At 35.1% G+C, this 26038-nt stretch overlaps 1 protein-coding gene across 1 annotated transcript in view; it reads left to right on the top strand.

The window, feature by feature from the left end:
- The first annotated feature begins 11371 nt into the window (after positions 1 to 11371).
- Positions 11372 to 26038, top strand: part of LOC144450538 (myosin-IIIb-like) — a 35847-nt gene continuing 21180 nt past the window's right edge. Inside the window, exons 1-19 of the mRNA XM_078141183.1 lie at positions 11372 to 11427; positions 12617 to 12780; positions 13089 to 13243; positions 13976 to 14080; positions 14712 to 14811; positions 16868 to 17090; positions 17409 to 17474; positions 18067 to 18237; positions 18689 to 18818; positions 19645 to 19761; positions 20127 to 20231; positions 20720 to 20803; positions 21269 to 21471; positions 21977 to 22075; positions 22744 to 22858; positions 23510 to 23636; positions 24288 to 24501; positions 25256 to 25397; positions 25786 to 25939. Of these exons, the coding sequence (XP_077997309.1) occupies positions 11372 to 11427; positions 12617 to 12780; positions 13089 to 13243; positions 13976 to 14080; positions 14712 to 14811; positions 16868 to 17090; positions 17409 to 17474; positions 18067 to 18237; positions 18689 to 18818; positions 19645 to 19761; positions 20127 to 20231; positions 20720 to 20803; positions 21269 to 21471; positions 21977 to 22075; positions 22744 to 22858; positions 23510 to 23636; positions 24288 to 24501; positions 25256 to 25397; positions 25786 to 25939 (2530 nt within the window). The remainder of the gene's footprint in view (positions 11428 to 12616; positions 12781 to 13088; positions 13244 to 13975; positions 14081 to 14711; positions 14812 to 16867; positions 17091 to 17408; positions 17475 to 18066; positions 18238 to 18688; positions 18819 to 19644; positions 19762 to 20126; positions 20232 to 20719; positions 20804 to 21268; positions 21472 to 21976; positions 22076 to 22743; positions 22859 to 23509; positions 23637 to 24287; positions 24502 to 25255; positions 25398 to 25785; positions 25940 to 26038) is intronic.

Here is a 26038-nt window from a genome sequence, read left to right as displayed (position 1 = left end):
ATTTTAACCTCAGCTCAGAAAGAAAAGATGTGATAAATCAGGTTAAATAAAGGAAACCACTTAACTAGGTGTGTTTTACAAAATGTAGGTTATGTGATCCGAGGTTTTCCTTGCCAACCCTACAGTTGTTTTAAAAGGGGAATCCACTCCAGGAAATAGATGTATCTTCATAAACTTTGAGTTCTGAAGAGTCATCACATGATTTAACATCACATGATTTGTAGATCATGTTGATAAGACGGTTGTCAGTCAAATATCTCATGTCTAAACCTTGGAAAGAATTTGACATATCTCACTGTCGACATTTATTTCAGTGGAATGGACATAGTACTAGTAATTACTTAATTATGATCAAAACAAACTGATATTACCAATTTTAAGGCCCAGACTATTATCTAAAACATTTACACCATTAAATTTTGCTCTCCGATCTTAGGCATATAATGATAATTTGAGATAGCCCCTTACCACACTCAAAAACCCAGGAGGTAAATGTTTGGTATGTCACTTGCATGAAAGTGATTAATGATATTTTCACTACTGACACTGTTATCACGTAGTTCCCAGTAAACACTTGAGCAGTTAATTTATTATTCATATAAATAAAAGAAATCAAAATGTACATCATTATTAGCTACATGGCATGGAGAACTAACGTAAGTGCTGACTTCTCAGATTTTTTAAACGACAAATATTGATATTATGCTGTGCACTGTTGAAAGCTGCTTATTATGAATGTGTAATGAACGAACAGCCATCTTATTACACGTGAAATGGTACACTTACCATGGTAACTGTAGTAATTGAACAGGGCCTCATTTGAATCGAATAATAATTAGTTGTATAAGTTGTAATTTAGCAGTAACAGTAGTAATTATACAGGTTCTAAATTGATTTTTGGCCGAAACTAGTAATTGTACAAGTCCTCAATTCTCGGTACCTGATATAGTTATTATTGCCTAGGCACACCATAACAGTAATGGACATTCAAGTTCTTGGTCGACACCATAACTTCCGCTCCACTGCTTCACATGCATAAATATAGGCGTGCGTGGGAATATTAAGTCAACCTTCTTGCTCTATTTTGACCTTCTAGCATGAAGTAAAATGCTGTTGCAAGTACAGAGAATTAATTGAGGTAGTAAGTTGAGTATAGTAATTGTATGAGTCCTAATTTTTCTAAAGGTAATGAATGTAACAGTACCACTAAAGCAAATAGTTCTGATATGTAGCAAGTACATGCCATGGTCTTCTTGTTCGCAGGGACACTGTCTGTAATGTTATGGTTCTCCATATTTATTTTGTTTCCTGATAAAATAAAATTCTAAGCATTCAAACATGTTAAATCCTGTGTAGCAATGTGTCGAGCTTACAAGAGGTATTTAGATATCAGTAAAAGTGACATTGTAGGATTATTTATTGGGTTCCAAAATTTTTTTTTTTTTAAATAACAAAGCCGCCTTGGTTACAAAACCTCTTTGTATATATATTATACTTAACCATTACCACATCTATCAAATATCATGTGATCATTTCATGTAAATCAATCAATAAATCATTCACAGACATTTGTAAAATGCCTGAATCCAGTATACAAAGGCACTTGATAACTAAATCCCTCATTTATCAAGAGTGGAAAACTGATGTACTTCAACAGGTAGATTGCCCAGGGGAGGGGTGTGGTGTGGTGGGGTGCTGCTCCTCCTATTTAACTATATTTAACTATATTTGCGTGCTGCCCTTGGGGTGCATTTTCTAGCCCTTTTGTCTAAAATGGGGTCTGTTTTTTGTGCTGAAGAGTCTAAAACAGGGTCCACTCTACATGATTTTATATTTTCCTTGGTGACTCTAAAATGTGCATAGCCTGGAATGTGCCAACGTGGTTTCAAACTAAACCACATCTGGTCAAAGTCCCTCAATCAGCACAAAAAGTTGTTCATCCAATCAGTGAACCCCAACTGCTATAGTGATGTAAAGAGTGTATATGTAGCATCCTGAGCTGACAAATATATCATATTTAGACATTACATAACTACCCCAATAAACACTAACACATGATGTTAATGACTGTGTGGGTGGCTGTGGATGAATTTTGAATTGCATCCCATGCATCTCAGGACTTCTAGAGTAACGACTTTGACTATACTGTGAATGGAGGTGTAAATATTAACGATACTGTATAGGAACTAGAGTAATCAAATCATAACTGTTCCATTATTTGCCACCAAAATGTTTCCTCTTGAGAGAAAAAATACAAGAGTGAAAACTATATTTTGAGATTCACCATTTCCTAAATATGGAACTGCGTACTACAAAATTTAATGTATTTTGGTCTAAAATTTGATCTTCCAAAAACACCCACCTGTCTAATGGTCTAAAATGTAGTATTGGTTTTTGGTCAGAATAAGTGTGGGGTTGATTGGCAGCATACTCCTACTGCAAGTGACTATTGCCCTGGGATAGATTGTTCCATATTAGTGGAAAATGTAAAAATGCCGCACAATCACCATACGATCTAAATTTACATGGCGATCCGAAACAAAACAAGTAACATAGCACTGTTTATGAACTCTGCAATGTGTAACAAAAATTCAATTTTGCAGGTTGTAAATATTTTGAATGCTAACCAAAAAATAATGAGCCACATATTTCACAATATACAAGTAGATTAATAGTTAATAAACTGTATTCAGGTTTGTCAACCAGTGTTTATTTTAACTGTTTAATATATAAATTTAATAAGCAAGTTACATCATGCTTTTCATTGAAAATGTCAAAAGATTTTTTCAAATGTTCAAACGTTTTTCCATTCATCATGTCATGTTAATTGACCATAATATTTACATTACCATAAACAAATATTTTGACTTAGGAAGAAAAAGCCGAAATCCAAACACCCTGCAAAGCGTAATATTTTGATAATAATAATCATTTACAAAATAACCTGTAGTCATTAGTAAACCTGTACTAGTATTGTATTTTTATTTCAGTCAACTCACAATATATTCACTGAAAATTGATAATGAGGCGTTATGCATGTCAAATGGCAGTGTTGCAGCCAGAGGGGGTTTTTGGGTCATTTGGCACACATTTTTTGGACCTGACCCACAGTTTTGGAAGTGACGGGTCATAGATGACCCACACTGAAATTGTATGCAAATATGTTTAGCAACATGACCACACCTATAGCAACAGCCAAATGATCGCATATATTGCATAGATAACAACAGGATTAGAATAGATAGGCAACTGCATAATCATTCAGCAAATATCTAGCATGGATCAGCATGTGGGTAAATATTTTTTTAAAACTGTACAGTTGTGCTACAATGCCAATGATTGGTGCTTTTTTTTTTTTGTCCCAAAAAAATTTATGATGAGCCAGAAAAATAAAAGTCTCGGGACACTATGTCCCACTCTTTCAAAAGGCTGACTGAAACACTGAATAAGAGGTCTATTTTCACTAGTATAAATAGGATAGTAATGTGTTCAAATTGTGATTCATATGGCGGTGCTGATTTTTGGCTTTCTAGAAATACATAAACTTCTATTACATTCAGTTATTTGATTAGGCTAGTTTCTATATGACGTGTTATGGTTACTACAGTCATCTCCACTCACGTATAGAGAAAGTTGTTATTCTAGCACAGAAATCTGTGCTACCACTGCTGAGCAAAGGGTAAAATGATGCATGTCAGTAGTAATCCATCACAAAATGACAGGCAGTTGCAATTGGTTAGTTCTTTTAGACAATTGCTCATTAACCAAACTTCACCTCTCCAGTCTGAACTAAAATCACGTTGGGATGCGATAACATCATCACGTTTATAAAAATGCAGTTGGGGGTAGCACAGATTTCTGTGCTAGAATTATGAATTTCCCTATACGTGAGTGGAGATGATCATAGTAATCGCAAAATGTTGTATAGGATTAGGAACTAGAGTATCATTTGATATGAATAGTTTTATGTCGTCTTTACATGTACACGAAATGCCAGGGGAAATTAAAATTCATTTATGAATGTAAGTATTATGTAGAGAAGCCAAAAAAACTGTTCATGTCAAACCATGAAATGAAATACAAATCTTTGTGGTTCCAAAATGCTCTGCTGATGTTATTAATCCAATTCAAATGTATTTGCTGTCCCTGTTCGTAACAAGTCTGCGTATAAATGCTTGCCTGTAACTTGTTTTATATCAACATAACTGCAATGATACCAGATAAAGTTATTTGACTAGAATATGAGTCCCAAATTAGCCCTTGTCACATAAAGTTCTAATAATACAGTTACTATTATTTACAATAAAAGTTTACTGTTGCTATGCCATCACAATAAACAATGGCCTGAACAATAACAAGACTATTGACTATTGTGTCATTAACTTCTGTGACCTTTTGAGGTCAAAGTATGCAAATTAGTCATTGTCTATATATAGAATAACGCAGGCAATCTGTTAGTTATGGTGGCGATGCAAGCTGTTCATTAATTATTTCTCTTTCTAAATTTTTGGATCAATGGGGATGATTTAACTTTAAAAGTTAAAGCTGCATTAGATGTAACTTTGTCATTTTAGGGTTAAATTTTATTCCTGTTGAAAAATATTCTCCACCCTTACTAGTCTGGACGCCAACTGTGGTAACCACATACTGTGAGTGGAGGTATAAATCGTAATGATACTGTATAGGAACTAGACTGTGAGTGAAGGTATAAATCGTAACGATACTGTATAGGAACTAGACTGTGAGTGGAGGTGTAAATGGTAACGATATTGTATATAGGAACTAGACTGTGAGTGGAGGTGTAAATGGTAACGATATTGTATATAGGAACTTGACTGTGAGTGGAGGTGTAAATGGTAACGATATTGTATATAGGAACTTGACTGTGAGTGGAGGTGTAAATGGTAACGATATTGTATATAGGAACTTGACTGTGAGTGGAGGTGTAAATGGTAACGATATTGTATATAGGAACTTGACTGTGAGTGGAGGTGTAAATGGTAACGATATTGTATATAGGAACTTGACTGTGAGTGGAGGTGTAAATGGTAACGATACTGTATAGGAACTAGACTGTGAGTGGAGGTGTAAATGGTAACGATACTGTATAGGAACTAGACTGTGAGTGGAGGTGTAAATGGTAATGATACTGTATAGGAACTAGACTGTGAGTGGAGGTGTAAATGGTAACGATACTGTATAGGAACTAGACTGTGAGTGGAGGTGTAAATCGTAACGATTCTGTATAGGAACTAGACTGTGAGTGAAAGTATAAATCGTAACGATACTGTATAGGAACCAGACTGTGAGTAAAGGTATAAATCGTAACGATACTGTGTAGGAACTAGACTGTGAGTGGAGGTGTAAATCGTAACGATTCTGTATAGGAACTAGACTGTGAGTAAAGGTATAAATCGTAACGATACTGTGTAGGAACTAGACTATACCTTTATTGGGACAGGTAAATTATTCGGATATATGTACTTCTGTACTTAGCCTGTTAACTGCCTGTATATGTATGAGAACTAGAAGTTATGAGAGCTAATGATGTAACAAACTATACAGTAAACAGGTTACTCTGTACTTAACCACTGATTCGAGTTGTAAACAAATACAGCCACAGGTTTACCTGGTAAGCAGATTCTTAGCGTATGAATGTCATTAATAACGTAAGCAGACTTCATGTATCTCTTTATTTTTCATATATTATCCCTAGGTATAAGTGTATAATAATTTTTTCATAACCCGATATCACCTTTTCATTCATGTGCATCACCGCAAGTGTTGTTTGAAATATTTCTAGGGATGTCTAGATAAAGATTTATTAAAGGCAAGATATGACTGACCCTTTTTGTTGATATGCAAATTTGGTTTTAGAAAATGATTTGGGGTGAAAGGTTTATTCAGAACTCGAAACATATTTAGGTTAATTTATATGAAATCTGTTAGGTGTGTCTTGAAAGGAAAGGGATACCTCATGGCTTCACTATGTTTAAGAAAAACCTGGATGTTATTAAAACTAGATGACATGCATTAGTTTCATTCACTTTAACTTATCAGTATGGAGCTGGTATCAATCAGCAGTGAGGTACGGATCTTGGTAGGGAAATTGTGTTTAACTTTAATGTATTGATTGCCTGTATCATTATACAGTTACTAGAATTTACTATTTAGAAACAGTCGATAACACATACATTTACTAGCAGATTTTAGTTGCTTTTCATTGTCATGACGTAGAATGCCCAGAGTATATATTCCATATTTTTTGTTGTCAGGACGTAGAACGACCCGAGTATATTTTCCATATTTTTTGTTCAACTTGGCTCGTGCATGGAATACCTTTGGCGCTATTTTATTTATCATTTTATAGCATACATGCAGAATAGACGTACTGTAAGTACTTGGGCATCATTGAAAGCTTTAATAATCAGTCTGAGCTGAGGTTTATTCTCAAATATCCTTATTGCTGATAATCTGGTGAAGCATTGAAAATGACAGTATTTTAATAATATCTGTCATACATTATATCAATATTAAAAATTACTGGTTGCCGATGTCTTTACAAAAAAACAGTTTCAATAGAAGAGCTGATCAAGTTAGGCACGTCAATGAATTTGAATAAAATAATTTCAATGGAAGGAATTAATTACTTGCTGATTGTCTTCAATAAAGCAATTTAGTCTGTGATAAACAGAGACTTAGCTATACAGTTTGACAGTATTATTTGTCTAAAAGAAAGCCAGTGTATTGTGTCAAATAGTTGAGTCTCTGGGCTAAGACTGAAACTTGATTAAATTGTGTCTAGTATGATACACATTGGGGTTTATCACTGTTCTAGAATACAAAAAAAAATGATTTCAATATTAGAAATCACGATTATGTCAATATCTTTTTATAAAAAGTGTCTCTCACCCTCAATATGCCATTACTTGCACGTATCAAGACTATTTCAAAGAATTCTGTACATTATTGACAAAATTGACAAATATACCTGTCTTCTCCAATAAAAACCATTCAAAGAAATGCAAGATTTCAATATTTTGTATGCTCGAAAGTGTCTGAATGCATTCATTTACAGTTTCAAATAATTCTACTACATATTGACAATTTTGACAAATATGTCACTCGATCTTCTCCAATAAAATCCATTCCTAGAAATGCAAGATTTCAATATTTTCTAGGCTCTAAAAGTGTCTCAATACCTTCATTTGCTGCTTCATAATCATATAATTCTATTACATATTGACAATTTTGTTGTTCTAGAATAAAATGTTTTCAGTATTAGAAATTCAAGATTTACCAACCTTTTTTTCGATAAGATAGGGTTTCAGTATATTAATACTGTACCTACATTTAAATTATTTCAGAAAATTTAGGAAATATTGACAATTTGACAGAAATGACACAATCCTAGAGTAAAAAAAGTGATCCAATATTGGAAATTTAAGATTTACCAATTTCTTTTGATAAAAAAGAGTCTCAAAATGCCAATCCTTTGATTTTGTCTTTTTCAAAAATTTTATAAACATTGACAATTTACTATCTCTTCAAATGAACGACGATGGTTAAAAGACAATAATGATGTCACTTATCTCATGAGATTTAATACCTTTTGACATCCCGAAGAAGTCTCTGAAATAAGTAATCAGTGTTTCTATGGCAACATGCTGCAAGGGGAATTCATACAGTATTGAAGAAATGCTCTTATCAAAGTACATCTGTTTCCATAGCAACAGATGATGCTAGATTGTGTAGAATGTTTGAAAGTACTACATGGTTGTATTGTCTGACAAAAAAAATAATATTAGTCAATGATTTTAATACCAATCACTTAAGGGATTTTTCGCTGACATCATTTATAGGTTATTATTAACTTTCTTTTATAATGTCAACGTAACTCCGTTTTCTTCATTATTAGATTTTAAATCTTACAAGAAGCCTGTCAAAATTACTTTGTTCATTTTAAAGGTTCAGTTTTGCTAAAGGCATGGCAATGTGTGTGTGTGTGTGTGTGTGTGTGTGTGTGTGTGTGTGTGTATGTGTGTGTATGTATGTGTATGTATGTATGTATGTATGTATGTATATGCATGTATGTATGTATGTATGTATGTACATGTATGTATGTATGTATGCATGTATGTGTACACTGTATATGTGTGTATGTATAATTATGTATATGTACATATGTATGTATGTATGTATGTACATGTATGTATGTATGTATGCATGTATGTGTACACTGTATATGTGTGTATGTATAATTATGTATATGTACATATGTATGTATGTATGTATGTATGTATGTATGTATGTATGTATGTATGTATGTATGCATGCATGTGTACATGCATGTGTATGCACACACTTGGAATGCAAGCACACACATGTATCTATGTCTGTGTCTGTGTTGTGTCTGTGTAGATGAACCGTTGAACGTTTAAAACTTGATTCTGGATATTCTTGATATCTAAATTGTTATATAGTAAGTGCCCATGGTATGAAGGTACATTATTTTAGGGTATCGTTTTAAGTGAGTTATTATAGTCAAAAGTTGTCAGCTCAAATACTTCATTGTAGAATACTTCCTTGGAATAATCCATAAAACCAATAATCATGCAAACTTCCATATGTGGACAATTTATAAGACGTACTGATAAGATTCCATTTTAATAGAAGTATCGCAGAACACCACTATTATTATAAATAGTATTATCTTACTCAATTTGAATCCCACTCTCCACTTCACAGTATTCTCCCAGTCTTCAATATCAAGCTCGAGCTTTTGACTATGTAATAGTTACCATGGTAACCATAGTAAAATTACAACTATATTAAAATCATTTTTATAATGTGATTGACATAGCATATGTATATTTCCAACATCTGAACACTACAGTGATACTTATTGATAGCTCTCTATAAAGATGGCCATGATGTATATTGCATATTAATTTGAATATATATGATATCAGAAACTCATTAATTCATTTTCTTTATTCTTAATATCTGTTCCCAATACGTCTTTTTCATGAAGCATGACATTTCAGAAAGAAGTCAGTCGGCGAATTAGTAAGTCTAGCTGAAAAATGGATGTCGCTGAATCGATGACAGCTGGTAATTATTCATGATGGTAATAGCGTATTGATAGAAATGTCAGCGATTTTAGAATGATTGGTACCCAACAGCTATATCTGTTTTATCAGAAAATGCAGTCATTTCTCATTTTGGTTTTTATAACAGTGTCTGTTAGTGTTGTAGAACATTTCTGCTGTTAGTTTATTATTATTTTTGTTTCAAATGAAATAATAAGTCTGAATACAGTGTTCGAGATACTTTTTTTTCTGGATTGTCTTTTGCATAAGGTGACCTCATTTTGACGTGTATTCTAAGTCTAGCATATTTTAAGTTCAATATCTAACGTCCATTAGTGGTGCAAGAATGAACAATATTGGACTCTACATGTTAACATAAGATACCATACCGATAACATGAGTGAGTATAACCATCGTGAGTATTTCTGAAACATATCTCACGTTGATTACTTGGCTTGTACATTCACTCTGCAGTGCAATACCGTAAATATTTGTACATACCTGTATGCAAATGAGAATATAATCGTTCCACGTACATGAAATCACTTGAATTAACGCACAGTTGTATTTTTTAATGAAATGCATTGTTTTTGATAGACATATGTAATAATAACAAAACTCCATGAAATGTGACTACCAGTGTGGATACTTGGGAGTATTTTGAACTCGTGCTTGTGATAAGTTCTACTTCGCTTTAACTTGCTACACTTGTAAGAGTACAACCGTAGAGAAATACAAGCACTCATGCAAATACCTTGTCTGGATGCCAACTTGGTTTCTAACTAAACCATGTCTGGTCAAAGTCCCTTAATCAGCACAAAAAGTTGTTCATCCAATCAGTGAACCCCAACTGGACATTACATAACTGCCCCAATAAACACTAACTTTATGAAGGACTGTGTTATTGGTTAGAATTGTATGATTGATTAACAAAGACATGATGTTAATGACTGTGTGGATGGCTGTGGATGAATTTTAAATTTCATCTCATGCATCTCGATCCGTACATCTAAAGTAATGACTTTGACTATACTGTGAGCGGAGGTGTAAATGATCGTAACGATACTGTATATAGGAACTAGACTAGCAAATACCGTAAGTATAAATATACCACACTGGCATTCATGCATAATGGAGTTCTGTCATACTATGTATTGACAGCCAAATGGATGTTTCAATTTACCTTCTGAAAGTGACTCAAAGTACCTTGCGTTATAAAAAGAAATATTCTTGTGTAGGTAAAAGGAAGTGATTTCCATAGAAATCGATGGATATGAGGATATGGTTGAGATATGTATTGTAATGTTAGTTATTACGGAAATCACTACCAGCCTGAATAATTTAGTAGAACGCTAAAGCATGTCCACCAAATTCCATTCTATGCAGTATCTCGTTATTCTATTCATTGGTTTAGTATTAGAGCTCAAAATGTGGAATTTATTCTATGGTTTGTTGAATGTACGTGAATAGTTGTCACATCACCTAGCTTTAGTTCAGTATACAATCAAAACCATTCAACCTACGATGACTACTTAGTATACAATCAAAACTGTTCAACTTGCAATAACTACATGGTGTACAATCATATCTGCTAATTTGGAATCACAGCACAGTGTCTTTACATCGACCTTAACCTTGATCTTCTGGGTCAAAATTTAACAAAAAAAATCCATGATGTAACTGACATGAGACAACAACAAGAAGTATAAGATATAATTTTAGTACCTACACCCATGTTATCCATGATGAGCTTTCTAAGGAGACCCTGACCATTGACCTTGACATTTATGTTCAATGTCAAATGATAAATGTTCATATACACCTCTGACATGCATGGACTGACTTCAACCAAATCTGACACAATATAAATGTGAGATACTGTACTCCATATATGCACATCACTTTGAGTACCCATGTTATCTATTATGAGCTTTCTAATGAAACCCTGACCATTGACCTTGACATTTATGTTCAATGTCAAATGATAAATGTTCATGTACACCTCTGACATGCATGGACTGACTTCAACCAAACCTGACACAATATAAATGTGAGATACTGTACTCCATATATGCACATGCATCACTTTGAATACCTATACCCATCCATGATGAGCTTTCTAATGAGACCCTGACCTTTCACTTTGACCTATATGTTCAAGGTCAAATGTACACCTCTGATGTGCGTGGACTGATTTCAACTAAACCTGACTCAATATAAATGTCAGATACTGCATGTAGTCCATATATGCAAATCACATTGTGTTGTGAATTATCACAATGACTAAATGGCTGCCAGAATATGAATGTCAGTTGAAACTTTTGGGTGCATGCATGTGAGTTCGTCAAAGACTTGTTTTTCTTGATACAATAAAAGATCATGATTTTTAAGGCTTATATTTCTTGATAAGAAATACCATCATTTGCTTAAAATTAAATCATCCATATTAAATGAATCTATGGTGAATTTTTATAATTTTGTCACTAACGATGTTGATGAAATCAAATTGATTCAGGACTGATTTCAGTGATGTGACTTTTGACAAATTTTAACTCTAAATTGATCGCATAAGTGTAGTTGATGACAGGTTACCATGGATACGAATGGCTATGTATTTAATTACATCCCAATAGTATATTGATGTGATACCTACTGAGTTGAAGAATGTGAACAGCATTAATGTATTATGTCAGTTTTAATTTTCATTGCAATGTATCAAAATCAATTTGTATTTAGTAACCATGGCAATCACTGAATCAGTCAAGAAAACAGACATTATGTTAAAGCACATGTACACATGTAATATGTGTGTGACTGAAACTTTATCGCATTTAAATTTAAAGTGTGGTGTTATTGCTAGATGTATTCATTCCTTCATTTCATAATAGCCAGTTTAAGAACAATCGCACAATGCCATGGCACAAGCTCAATAAATGAACGTTGTTTAGGCCATATCTTCTTCCCGCACTCCCTAAACAAATGTACAACTTCAACACATTTATATACCATATATATGATGAAAATTGTAGCAGTCACACCACTACGATTGATACAATGTAGAGACATTAGTAACAAATTAAAATACCACTGGAAACCCAGCACTGTTGTATCACATTTGAAGTAAATTTTATTCAACTTATCAACATCTCAGTAGTAAATACAGAACCTGTTATCATTGAAGGCGTGAAAGTTTTCTAAATTTGGTTTGAAGTATGAAAATGAAATTTAGCAATCGCTTTGATTCCAGGCCCCCCTCTCTTAATGAACAAAGTTCATTTATGCAGCTTATGTGACATTTTGTGATTGTCCCTTATAGTAACCAGGTAGGTAATAGACTAAAGTAAAAACAAGTCTTCACACATGGCAAAACCCCACCTTATTTCTATGTGACTAAATAATGGAATCGTAAGCTACTTGTCACATGTCCGTCACATGATATATGCTACTTGTCACATGACTTTTATAGTTGACCTACCTATCAACGATACTGTTTATTAATGACTATAAAAATATATCTTTTTCAGAAATAAGAAATTCATCAACATGAAGCTCAAACTTATGGAGCTCTGTAATGAGCTGGATGACCCGTCTGAGAAATGGGAACGGCTTGATTCCATCGGAGAAGGGACCTATGGCGAAGTTTTCAAAGCAGAGGACAAGGAGACTGGTGAAATAGTCGCAGCAAAAAGTAAGTTTACACAATGTATTTCTAAGGAAAGCTAAGAAATTGGGTTTATGGTAGTTTAGCTGTTGAGTTTTAGATTGCTAAGAAAGTGGGTTCTGTTACCTTTCAAATTGTGCCAAGCAAACTGTTTTAGTGCATGTTAATCGACCACTTATTAACAAAGTAACAACAGTGAGTTTAGTTTTATAGCTTGTTCATTAGTACATGTATAATAAATTAATTGTAACTAATATCCTATCCTCACAAAAAAGTGCACTTTTGGTGCAAGCCATTATCTGCTCAATATGTAAGTTGGTATTTCTTTCCTCTAGTAATGGATGCTGGTAGTGATACAGAGGAGGAGATTGAGGCAGAATATGGTATTTTTAAAGATCATTGTGGTCATCCAAACTTACCCAAATTTTATGGTGCATATTACAAGAGGACCCCTGCTAACCAGACAGATCAGCTATGGCTGTGTATGGAGGTAAGGAGAACTAATGTTACCATGGCAACCCCAAATATTCATTATTTTGTTTGCATTTTGTGAAATTTCAATGAAATACTTTGTGAGGTCACAAAATGTTGTTCTTTGTCTGTAACATATTAATTTCCCACATAATTTAATAAATTTTCCATCAAAATTATTGTTTGGTTTTGGAAAATCTTATTTAATAGCATAATTTAAAAATCTCACTTGAAAACAGAAGGATGGTTCCTTTCAATCATATCATTTACATTTACATGCAGCAGTGATGTCATTGCATTGTAGGAACACAACTGATGATGTCATTGCATTGTAGGAACACAAACTGATGATGTCATTGCATTGTGTCAAAGCAAACTCGTGATGTCATCACATTGTGGCAGCACAAACTGATGATGTCATCACTGTGTCAGCACAAACTGATGATGTCATCACATTGTGGCAACACAAACTGATGATGTCATCACATTATGGCAACCCAAACTGATGATGTCATCACATTGTGGCAGCACAAACTGATGATGCTATCACATTGTGTCAGCACAAACTGATGATGTCATCACATTGTGGCAGCCCAAACTGACGTCATCACATTTCAACACAAACTGATGATGTCATCACATGCCAACACAAACTGATGATGTCATCACTTTCTGTCACTTTAACTTTTAAGGTTATATAACACTACTTTATCTGTATGTTGTAAAAAAACAAACCAAATTTTCTTGACAGCTGTGTCAAGGTGGAGCAGTGACTGATCTTATCAAGGGAATGCTAAGACGAAAAGAAAAATTAGATGAAGATATTATTGCTTATATCCTTAAAGAAACAATCAAGGTTAGTTGACATGAATTTCTTATTTACATACATAAACAGTAACATTGTACTAGTAGTAAATATCTGTCAACCTGTCAGAAAGTAGTTAAGGTCACAATCAACCAATCAGAAAGTAGTAAAGGTCACAAACAGCCAATCAGAAAGTAGTAAAGGTCACAAACAGCCAATGAGAATATAATCACCTTATGTATAGTCATACTGTGCTTTTAGAAATTGCTTTAAAGATAATATCAATAAAAGAGGTTTATGTCAATTTTGAATTTTGTAATCTAATGTTTCATTACAAATATGTAGTTTATAGTGGAGAGACCTGGAATATGTTTAAAATGCTCAGATTTTCCAATGGAGTTCAAACCAACAATTTGTAAGTGGTGGAGATGGTTGGATTTTACCAAGAGAGGTATAAAAAGGTACAGTTGTAGATATAGTGGTCAGGTATATATTACCATGACGACATATATGCAAATTTATAGTGAAATGCTGTAGGTGATGTATTAAAGATGTCTGAACAGATGTTTATATGCAGACAAAAAAAAGATGAGCCAGGAGGCACTTTTCTGTCTCTGTAAACAGGGCTTAGTGTATACATGGTTGTCATGTGACTAACTAATAACCTCTGACCTTGTTTCAGGCCATCAGTCATCTCCATGGTTGTCATGTGATGCACAGAGACATCAAGGGACACAATGTATTGATGACATCAGATGCAGAGATTAAACTTGTAGATTTTGGTATGTTTACTTCTTAATGTACTTTAATCGTTAATATGCTATGGCAGAAGGGTACTGCACTGGCACCATGCAAGTCTTTTCACTATCTCAACACACTAACTGTTGACCCTTTGAATGCCATGCCAGTGTATGTATACACTATCATTGAGGTGATGGCCCTACTGGCCTAAGTCTTTTCACTATCTCAACACACTAAATGTTGACCCTTTGAATGCCATGCTAGTGTTAGTGTATACACTATTGTTGAGGTGATGGCCCTACGGCCCTCAGACGCCATGCAAGTCTTTTCACTATCTGAACACATTGTATTAACCTATACCCTTAAAATGCCACATTAGTGTATACACTATTATGGCAGGATGGCCCTGTGGCTATGCAAGTCTTTTCACTATCACAGCACACTGTAACCGTTAACTCTTAGAATGCCATACTAGTGTATACATTATCATGGCAGTGATCAAGGACCCTGAACAGCAAAAAATACCCCCCCCCCCCCCCCCCAGAAAAAAAGACAGAAAAACAAGAAGTATAAACTTGGCTTTTCTGAAGGAGTAAAAGTCACATATCTTTTGAAAAAGTCACTTAATTTTGAAACAAGAGAAAGATTTGTGCCATTTTTGTACTCATTACTGGAGGAAAGTCATAGCACTTAATACCTTAAACTATCGTCAAATTATGTCAAATAGTGTTATTATTTCGTCATTGCTGTGACAGCTAAATTATTAATAAATGTGATTTGTCAGATTAACAAATTAATCAAACTATGTTTTAGTCAAAAGCTGTATTTGAAAAAAAAACTCAGCTGTGTTTGTAAGAGTGATTAATCTAAAAAGCAAAGTAAACAGTGCAGTGTGTGTCCATTGTAGTGAGGTGGAACTCGTTGGCACATGAAAAGAAAAACTGACATATTATTAATAAAATTTAGGTCAAAAATTCACTTTCCTATTACGTTGTGTGGATTTTATTGATAGGGAAATGGTGAATGCGTAAATTAAAAATTCCATATTTTGCCTTGTATGGTGCATGTGAAATATGCTAAATATTGATTTGTGTATTATAATTTCATCATTTTTGACAAAGAGATTAATTAAATTTAGATTGATTTCAGTTCTTATGAGTTTTATAGTATGACATTAATAATAATAATAATCATAATAATAATCATCATAATTTATTTAGCCTGTTATGGCACCTGTAGTTGTCTCTGTTACCCAGACTCTCACCCCTGGGGGCTCTTCTTTGAGACCACCCAGACGAGAGTCTTGGATAACCACGTTCCAACTACCCCGTGATGGAAGTCATACAGTACATTTCTTTCAAACATAAAAAATGGGCTTATGAGGTCTGTTTGTTGTAATTAATATATATCAGTCACTTGAGAAGTGATAATCTGTAGCGAAGGTACCCAAATCGTTCAGCCTACAATGTTAGATGTGAAGTATTCCCCAGCATGCACTGCTCCAGAGGCTACTTCCTGCACGGGATAGTTGGAATCTCGTTTCCCCAGACTCTCGTTTGGGGTGGTTTCGTAGGCAGAGCCCCCAGTGGTGAGAGGCTGGGTAACCGCGACTACACCTTTAGTGACAATAACATCTATAATTCAAAATATTAGTCTCACACCCACTTGCTACTCATAGAAAAAATTGTTGTAGCTGAGATATTTCATCACAAACGATAAAGTGTGTGGGATTCTGTAAGTCTCCCCAGCTTTTCACAAACGGAACAAACTTTAGCACCATAAAGAAGTAAAATAGAGAAAAATCCATTCCTACTTTGTCATAAGCAGAAAAACTTAATCTCTACAAGAACAAAGTTACAACCAGTGAAAATTTCAACTCTTGGAGTCAAAAAATTCCTTGAAAGTCAATCCCAAATTTTCGCCAATAACTCATCAGTACTTATACCCTGACAATACTAACAAGAGTTTGGGGAAAAGTTGGGATTAGCTTACAAGAAATAACTGTGAGTTGAAATTTTCATTATTAGCTATGAACCCACAGTCAATGAACATTCATTATCGCTAAGTTACAACTCTTTTCTGTAAATTTTTTATCAGGTGTGTCAGCTCAACTCAGAAGTACGATGATGAGGCGTAATACATCGGTAGGGACGCCATTTTGGATGGCACCAGAAGTTATTGCTTGCGAGCAGCAGATAGAATATTCCTATGACATCAGATGTGACATCTGGTCACTGGGTATCACGGCTATAGAGCTAGCCGATGGTGACCCACCCCTTGCCGATCAGCATCCTATGCGGGCGCTGTTGAAGATTCCAAGGTAAGAGAAGAGAAGGCAATAGAGAGGTTTAGCTGAACGTTAGAGCACGTATGCGCAAGGGAATGTATTTGTGTAGGTATACACATAACAATGTGTAGCGAGTTATTTTTAGCCACACATTCAGAACACAAACTTTAAAAACAGTGGAACTTGCATGTGTGTTTGCATTTTCTGTTCAGAAGGCTGTAGGCATACCATTTCTTCCCAAAACTTGTCAGTATTGTAGACATTTTTCCAGTAACATTTTAGTGAGAGATTAACATTCTTTACCACTGTTATAAACCAATAAATGTTTATTTTGTGTTTTTATTTCATTAGAAACAAACCACCGACAATGAAACACCCAGAAGACTGGTCAGCTGATTATGTGGACTTTATTTCAATGTAAGTTGTGTCTCTCAAAGTCAAAATCAAACTCCCCTTATTTGAGTATATGTATATGTGCCGCCCTTTAGGGGTGTGTTTTCTAGCTCTTTAGTCTAAAATGAGGTGTGTTTTTCGAGCTGAAGAGTCTAAAACGGGGTCCTCTTTGGAGTATTTTGCTTGGTCTGAAATGTTGTCCATTGTCCTTTACCAAATCATAACTGCCATTAATTACCCCAAAATGTTGCCTCCACTAAAGGAAAATGTATTTAGGTCTAAACTTTCATCTTTTAAAAACCTGTAATGGTCTAAAATGGGGTATTGATTTTTGGTCAAAATGGGTCTAAAATGGAGTCTGGGGTTTCCAGCATTGGCCACACACCCCACCAGAGCTGGTCACCGGTACCACCCCTGGGGAGATTTAGTCTTCATTCTCCCGTCGTGTAGGACGCCCTCTGGTGACACTTCTTGACATGTCATATATGTACTGATTGTAATTCAAGACTTGAACCTTCAACTTATAAATTACAAGTCAGCGCCTCTAAGTTACTACTTAAAAATCTTAACTCTGTTAGTCCCTGTCATTGAGCTGTGTTTTTTTTTTATCTTTCAGGTGTCTTGTGAAAGATTTTGAGAATAGACCAACTATTGAACGAGTTCTAAAACACCCATTTATTGCGAGCGTACCAGAAGATGTGACTGAAATTAGAGGGAAGTTGATGGATCTTATGGAAACTCATCAAAAAATGGACAGTTACCAACAAGTTGCAGAAGTCACCACAAAGTAAGGAATAACATTAGACTCAAGTTTGAACTATGACCCTTCAAAGGTACATTTGACCTATCAGCAGAAGCCTTTCTATGAAGGTCAATGATTAGTTCAAAGGTCAAGCATTTGGCCAATCATCATAAGTCTTTTATGTAGACCAAAATGTTATTAATGAATAATCAGTTGAATTTTTTTATTCTTAAATAACTCACTCATAATATTCTACCTTGTAATAATAGTAAATATTATACGCTTAATGCCTGACTGTGAGGGCGCTAGTACATGTCTATTAGGGTATAATAACAAACAATAGCAATGTATTGAGTTACAAACAAGGACTTGATATGTGTTATTTCAAATTATTTTTTTTTAAAGTAGAAAAGAACAGTAAAGTTGTTCCATCAATTTCATATCCAAAATAAACATGCAATTCTCATTCATATGACCTTTTTTTGTTGATTTTCAGAAAGGGTAAACTAAACATTGCCCAACCAATGAGAAATAGAGGCAAGACATCATCTGGTGGAAAACCAGTGAAAAAAGTAACGAAAATACAGTTCGTAGATGATCTTGCAACCTTAGAAAATCTTGATGAGGTGAGTTATCAGCCAAAACAGAATTAGGAGGGGTATGGGGGGGGGGGGGGGGGTATAGAGGAATAGCTTCCACCCTTCCAACCCATGGTGATGTACATTCATACTTACACTATCCATTCATGCATCGATGACGAATAATTATCTCTGCACTTTGCATGTGTTAATTTCTTTCAAACCTGATGCAAAGATGATGAGAGGGTTGGGAGTGGGGGCTATAGACATGACATCTGGCCAACCATCCCCTGGTGATGTACATACATACATGCCCTGTATCCCAGCATGCATCGATGTCAAGTCATAGCTCTGACATGTGGATCAATTTCTTTCAAACCTGGTACAAAGATGATAAGGGGGGGGGGGGGGGGGGGGGGGGTTAGATATGGCTATATGGCATGACATCCATCCTTCAATTACCCCTTGGTAAATATACATCCATCCATACCCTGTATCCATACATGCATCTGTCAAGTCATATTTCTGAAATTTGTGCATCAATGTCTTTTAAACCTGGTACAAAGATGATAAGGAGGGGACAGATAGGGGCTATAAGGCACAACATCCATCCTTCCATCCCTCGGTGACGTTCAATCATCCATACTTTGCATCCATCCATATACCGATGCCAAGTCATTATCACTGCAATGTGTATGATAGTTTCTTTTAAACTTGGCACAAAAATAACAGGTCGGGGGGGGGGGGGGGGGGGGGGGGTATGACTTCCACCCTTCAATCTCATAGTGATGTAAATTCATCCACACCCTGCATCATCCATATCTCTATTTTTATGTCATACTATCTATATATTATCATATATTTTCTACCACAGGATATTATTGTGAAACATTTGTTTGAAAGATATCAACGTGGTCAGATCTATACATACGTAGGCGATATCATGATAGCTGTCAATCCATTTACACCACTTGGTATCTATGACGACAGGGTAAGTATTTTATACTTATGGAATACTTAGGCTCGGTTTGCATGATGTCATTTTCAAATGAAAACGCAACAGAATTGTTGCTTTTTCATTTGAAAATAACATCACATAAAGCTATTATTTACACACAGATGTCAAATGCACACAATGATTTCAAAACACTGGCATGTGGATCATTTGCAAACTGAACTGTTTTCATTCAAAAACAGTCTGTGTAAACTGGTAAATATAGAAAGACTTTAAAATGTGAGAGCAATTGAAAATGACACATTTCAAAAACACACAAATTTTGTGTCATTTTGAAGCCATATCTTTATGGGGTTTTTTCATTAAAGGTTGTGAAATTTTCTTAATTCTTGTCCTTTTAGCATTCTTTGAGGTATCACCATGCCGACAAGGGTGACAATCCACCCCACGTGTTTGGAGTGGCTGATTCCACATATCAAGCTATGCTACATTATAACCAAGACCAGGTAAGTGACCTCTACATGACCTTTCAACTTTGACCTGATGTACAAAATACAAATTATCTATGATGTGGGACATTGCATCATGGGAGTCAGCAGAAATAATATACTCAAGTTGCACACTGAATATTCATGAGAGTTGTTTTACACTGAAGGGTATCCACACTCAGGACTCATGAATATTCAGTGTTCAACCATTGAATATATTATTTCTGCTGACTCCCATGATGCAATAGCCCACAGCAAAGATACTCTATAAAGGCACAAGATCAATTTGATGTTTCTCTGAAATCGCAAATAATTTTAGGGGATGTAAAATCTTTTAAATGACACTCCAGAACCAGTAGTTTATGAAAATGTCTCTATTTTCTTGGGTGTTCCCCCTTAATGATTTTTGCATTACACTGCTGTGCAAATACAGATTGTATGTATGTGGACCGATGCAAGTAATAACTGATACATAGTATGTACTAAATATTTTCCTACTTTCACAGTGTCTTGTCATCAGTGGAGAATCAGGAGCTGGTAAAACAGAAAGTGCTAATTTTCTGGTGACACAGCTCACCAAATTAGGAAAGGTAAGAGATATACTACCATATATCAAAACAGTCCCACAGTGCAGTGGTCCTTCTAAACTAAGTTTGTGTGATTACTAGATTTTGAGATATGGAGACGTAACATTGAGATTAATGGTTTTGAAGAAAGACCAACTGAAACCTTAGTGGAATGACTCAAAACACACAATATTTCATATTTATCAGTAAAAAACAAAGGATTTTATTTCTTGGTCTCTGGTTTGCAGCAGAGAAGGTACCATCATCATATCAAAATTTAAGTCAAGAAAGACTAAAAGAAACTTGAGTGGAATGAATTTATTTCTGAAATGGTCTAAACAAAAAATATGCAGTTTGTCAGAAAGACAAAAGAATTTTGATCTGGGCCACTGAGGGCACTGTGTGAAAGCTGATGTGATACTGCCATGTTAATGTATCATTGAAGATTATTTACAAATAAATACATTTCCTCTTTATTATATTTTCCAGGCAGTCAACAGAAATTTAGAGGAAAAGGTACTGATGGTGAACCCATTATTGGAAGCATTTGGAAATGCCCGCACAGTGATTAATGACAACTCGAGCAGATTTGGAAAGTATCTAGAGTTGAAATTTACACAGCTGGGTCATGTGACTGGAGCTGAACTATCGCAATATTTACTGGAGAAGTCAAGGGTCATCCTACAAGCAAGGTAAGTGAACTTTGAACTCAAAGGTCAGGCGTAGTAAGTGAGCTGTGACTTCAGGTCACCAATTTCTGAACTGTGACCTCAAAGGTCAGTAATTGTAATTAAACTATGACCTCAGGTCAGACAACTTGAACTATGACCTCGTGTCAGACATACTAAATGGAATATGACCTCAAATGTCAGGCAAAGTAAACAAATTGACGAATACCCTTAAAGGTCCCTGATACACTTTTTTCTTGATGTTTGATGCCCTTGAGGGTGATGAGCAGTGACCTCAAGGGTTATCCTGTGAGTAAAGAAAGATTAACAGTGACCTCGTAGGTCATCCTCCATGACCATAAATTGTATCTATGACCTCAGAAGTCATCCTGTATAGAAATAAGAAATAAAGTTTTAATATTGACCTTAGGGTCATCAAATTGTCAAAAAAGCAAGTCTTAAGAAAAATATAATCGACATAATATATTTACCATCTTGGATTTAATCATAACATTGTGATTTTTTTCAGCGGCGAGAGAAGCTTCCATATTTTCTACTATCTTCTGTCAGGCGTTGTCAAGGATGAAAAGAGAAATTTGTATCACCTTGACAACAACAGATCGTACAGGTATTGGAAATATCATAATTTTAAAATATGACAGACGCGAATAATTTGAAGACTTAATTTGTTATTTCTTGCTGTAATCTTAAATGTAAATTTCATTGTACAGAATAATCACTTCATTAATCTTTTTAATTAAAAATGAACTAATTTCTATTTGTTTATTATTATATTACATACTATTTCAATTAATTACGTTATAATATCAGTTGTCAATCAAATCATTCTAATCAAGTTCTATTCCTCTGTCCTATGTTTGTGACCTGGCCTTCTTACTCTATTGCTTTTCTCTGTCATTATTATTACACTGATAAATCTTTATACATTGATTGTTCAAATATCCTGTCTGTCTTTTGTCTGTCTGTCTGTCTGTCTGTCTGTCTGTCTGTCTGTCTGTCTGTCTGTCTGTCTCACTCTCTCTCTCTCTCTCTCTCTCTCTCTCTCTCTTGCTCTCTCTCTCTCTCTCTCTCTCTCTCTCTCTCTCTCTCTCTCTCTCTCTCTCTCTCTCTCTCTCTCTCTCTCTCTCTCTCTCTCTCTCTCTCTCTCTCTCTCTCTCTCTCTCTCTCTCTCTCTCTCTCTCTTGCTCTCTCGCTCTCTCTCCTCCTCCTGTCCCTCCCACCTCTCACTATCTCATATTCTTCTTATTCTCCTTCCATGTGTCTTGTTACACATAGGTACCTACATAGTGGTGGTGACCAAACATACAAAAACACTGGTAGTATGGACCATAACAAAGAGATGTTTAACCAAATACATACGTGCCTTGAAACTATTGGCTTCACAGCAGAGGTATAGTCATCCATCTCACCCCTGTCTTTGTTTACTAAATAGTTTAACCCTATTCTTTCCTATAGAGATTACTACACTAACATCAAAAAATAGGGATGTATGCATTACACATCAACCACACTATATCCTGACTATGTGTATGGTATTGTACACAAAAATAATGGGGTGGGGGAGGGGGTTGGGAGGAGGGTATGAGAGTGACCTATGTCCATTCAAACTTGCACAAATCTAAGTATAAGTATACCAGATTTCCCATTTCTGTTCAGGGTTTCAACACTAAGTAAAACAAAATGTTTTTGTAAGAAAAAAAGTGATAACATTGAGAGTTTTCAGTCCAAAATCTTACAAAACATTTATTGAATAGCTGGTGATTTTATTATGGCAGCTTCAAAGATTTGTTGTGTATACTAAAGATTTTAAAACTTCTATCCATACCTTGTTTGTTTGTATCATATAACTTTGGTAGGAACCCCTTGTGAAATACAAGGGAATCTCAAAAGACACGGAGCACTAATATCAGGCAGGTCTCACCAATTTAAAGTTCCTTACAAAAATTGTTAATTGCTATGTGTCATAGAAAAGCCGTACTAATAACAATACTGCTTTCTTTCTTTGAAATGTACATTGTGGTTTATTTTGTGTCACTTTCAGGAAATCCATCAGCTGTACTGTTTATTGTCAGGAATTCTTCATATTGGAGAGATTGACTTTGAAAGGAGAGAAATGAAACACATGTCAGACACCAGTCGAATCACAAAAACTAATATGACAAAACTAGGTAAGGTGAAATGGTCCAATCACAACTACTGATATAACAAAACTAGGTAAGGTGATATGGTCCAATCACAACTACTGATAAAACAAAACTGTATAAGTTAATGTTGTCCAATCACAAGTACTGATATGACAAAGGTTGGTAAGGTGATATAGTCCAATCACAACTACTGATATAACAAAACAGGGTAAGTTGATGTAGTCCAATCACAAGAACTGATATGACAAAGCTAGGTAAGATGATATAGTCCAATCACAACTACTGATATAACAAAACAGGGTAAGTTGATGTAGTCCAATCACAAGTCCTGATATGACAAAGCTAGGTAAGATGATGCAGGAAAAAACAAAAGATTATAATTGTGTGGACACTAGGAGTGCTATTTGGAAGTTGGAAATGGTTGAATACTGTAGATCCTTTTAGTCTTGAAGCTAGTCGTGGCTTCAAATCTCAAGATCTCTCTTCACCCCATGTAGCTAAGTGAACAATCATGAAGTTGTTCATGCAACTTGGGACCCAAACTGTGAGAAGATGTGTAATAGTGTTTAGTGCCCTCTATAATAGGGAACGAGAAACTTTTTTTTTTGCTCATATTATATTTGTTTATTTTGTTTTAATTTAATTTTTATTTTTTTGCATTTTTTATTTGAAAAGTGTCTGAGCTGATCATGGTTGATGAAGAAGAGTTGATGGATGCCTTAACAACAGACAGTGTTGTTACCAGGGGTGAAACTATCATAAGAAGTAACACGGTGTCACAAGCAGAAGATGTGAGAGACGCAATGTCAAAAGCAATCTATGGTCGACTGTTCAACTGGATTGTTGATAAACTTAATGTGTTAATGAGACCAACAAAACAAAATGAAAGGTATGCCAACCCATTAATATTATTTTCCCATCATATATTAGAAAGCTGTTTGTTTGTCATGTTATAAAAATATTGCATTCATGGTATGAGTGTATCTGCACCTTTTTGAGTTATCACGTTGTTAGCCCTCGCATTGGATGTATTACCAGCCATATTCTCATTTACAAATGCCCATATTAGGGTAGTGATACCTAACAAATGCCCATATTAGGGTAGTTATATCTAACAAATGCCCATATTAGGGTAGTTATATCTAACATCCAGTTGATTGTGGTGCCCAAATAGCCTGCATCACACACTTGCATGCATGCATGCACACACACACACACACACACACACACACACACACACACACACATGCACTCTCTCGCTCGCTCTCTCACACACACACTTGCTCTCACTCACACACACATGCACACTCTCACTCACTCACTCACATGCACACACACACACACACTCTCTGTCTCTCTGTCTCTCTCTCTCTCTCTCTCTCTCTCTCTCTCACTCACTCACTCACTCACTCCCACATGATAATATTGGTTTTAGAAATTTCATTTTAAAATATAACACAATTGACACACGATGTTAACATACTGAACCTGTCAGCACCATGGATATTTTAAATGTAACTTTTACCCTCATTTGGGGGAAGGGCTCTCACCCAGGCACCATTCCTTTGAAACAGTCAAAACTTTGTATGTATGACAAAAAATTGAGTAAAATCTGATCGTAGTATATTCATGTTGTATTCTAGGGAGGAATTCCGAACCATTGGAATACTAGACATCTTTGGCTTTGAGAACTTTGACCTGAACTCTTTTGAACAGCTGTGTATTAACATAGCCAATGAACAAATACAGTATTATTTCAACCAACATATCTTTGCATGGGAACAGGTCAGTCCAGCATCATTCTAATATGACCCTTATGGGGGTAGCAGGAATTTGTCTTTACAGTATGTTGTTCATGTCTCAATATATTCTTTCCTTCCTTTACAAGGTGTACTCTTTATTATTTTAATTCTCAAAAGAAACTCACTACCGTATGTTTCAGCACATTGTACAACAAACTAAGAACTAAGAATGAAAAATAATACAACAGCTACAAAAAAAACAGGAAAAAAAAGTCACCAATAAAATTTTTTTAAATTATTGTCCCTCATAGCACTTTCTCAGATCTCAGCAATTAAATCTCAAGGTCAGCATTACTTGTTATAGTGATTTCACATCTTTCGTAGGACAATTTCAATCGTTTTTAGATATATTTGTTTTTTGATGAACACAGCAAGAGTACTTGAGTGAAGGTATAGACGCTGACTTGATAACGTACGAAGACAATAGACCATTGTTAGACATGTTTCTACAAAAACCAATGGGTATGCTGGCACTGTTGGATGAAGAAAGCCGATTCCCAGAAGCTACAGATCAGACATTAGTTGGTAAGTACAATATACACATTGCAAACCAAACTGATGTTGCAAACCAAACGATGCTCTCAGATTCAAAGTGTATGTGTATTACAACCAGTGACAGGCAAG

Source organism: Glandiceps talaboti, chromosome 20 (genome assembly GCF_964340395.1).
Source record: "Glandiceps talaboti chromosome 20, keGlaTala1.1, whole genome shotgun sequence".
NCBI lineage: Eukaryota > Metazoa > Hemichordata > Enteropneusta > Spengelidae > Glandiceps > Glandiceps talaboti.
This window is presented reverse-complemented; position numbering and strand designations above follow the sequence as displayed.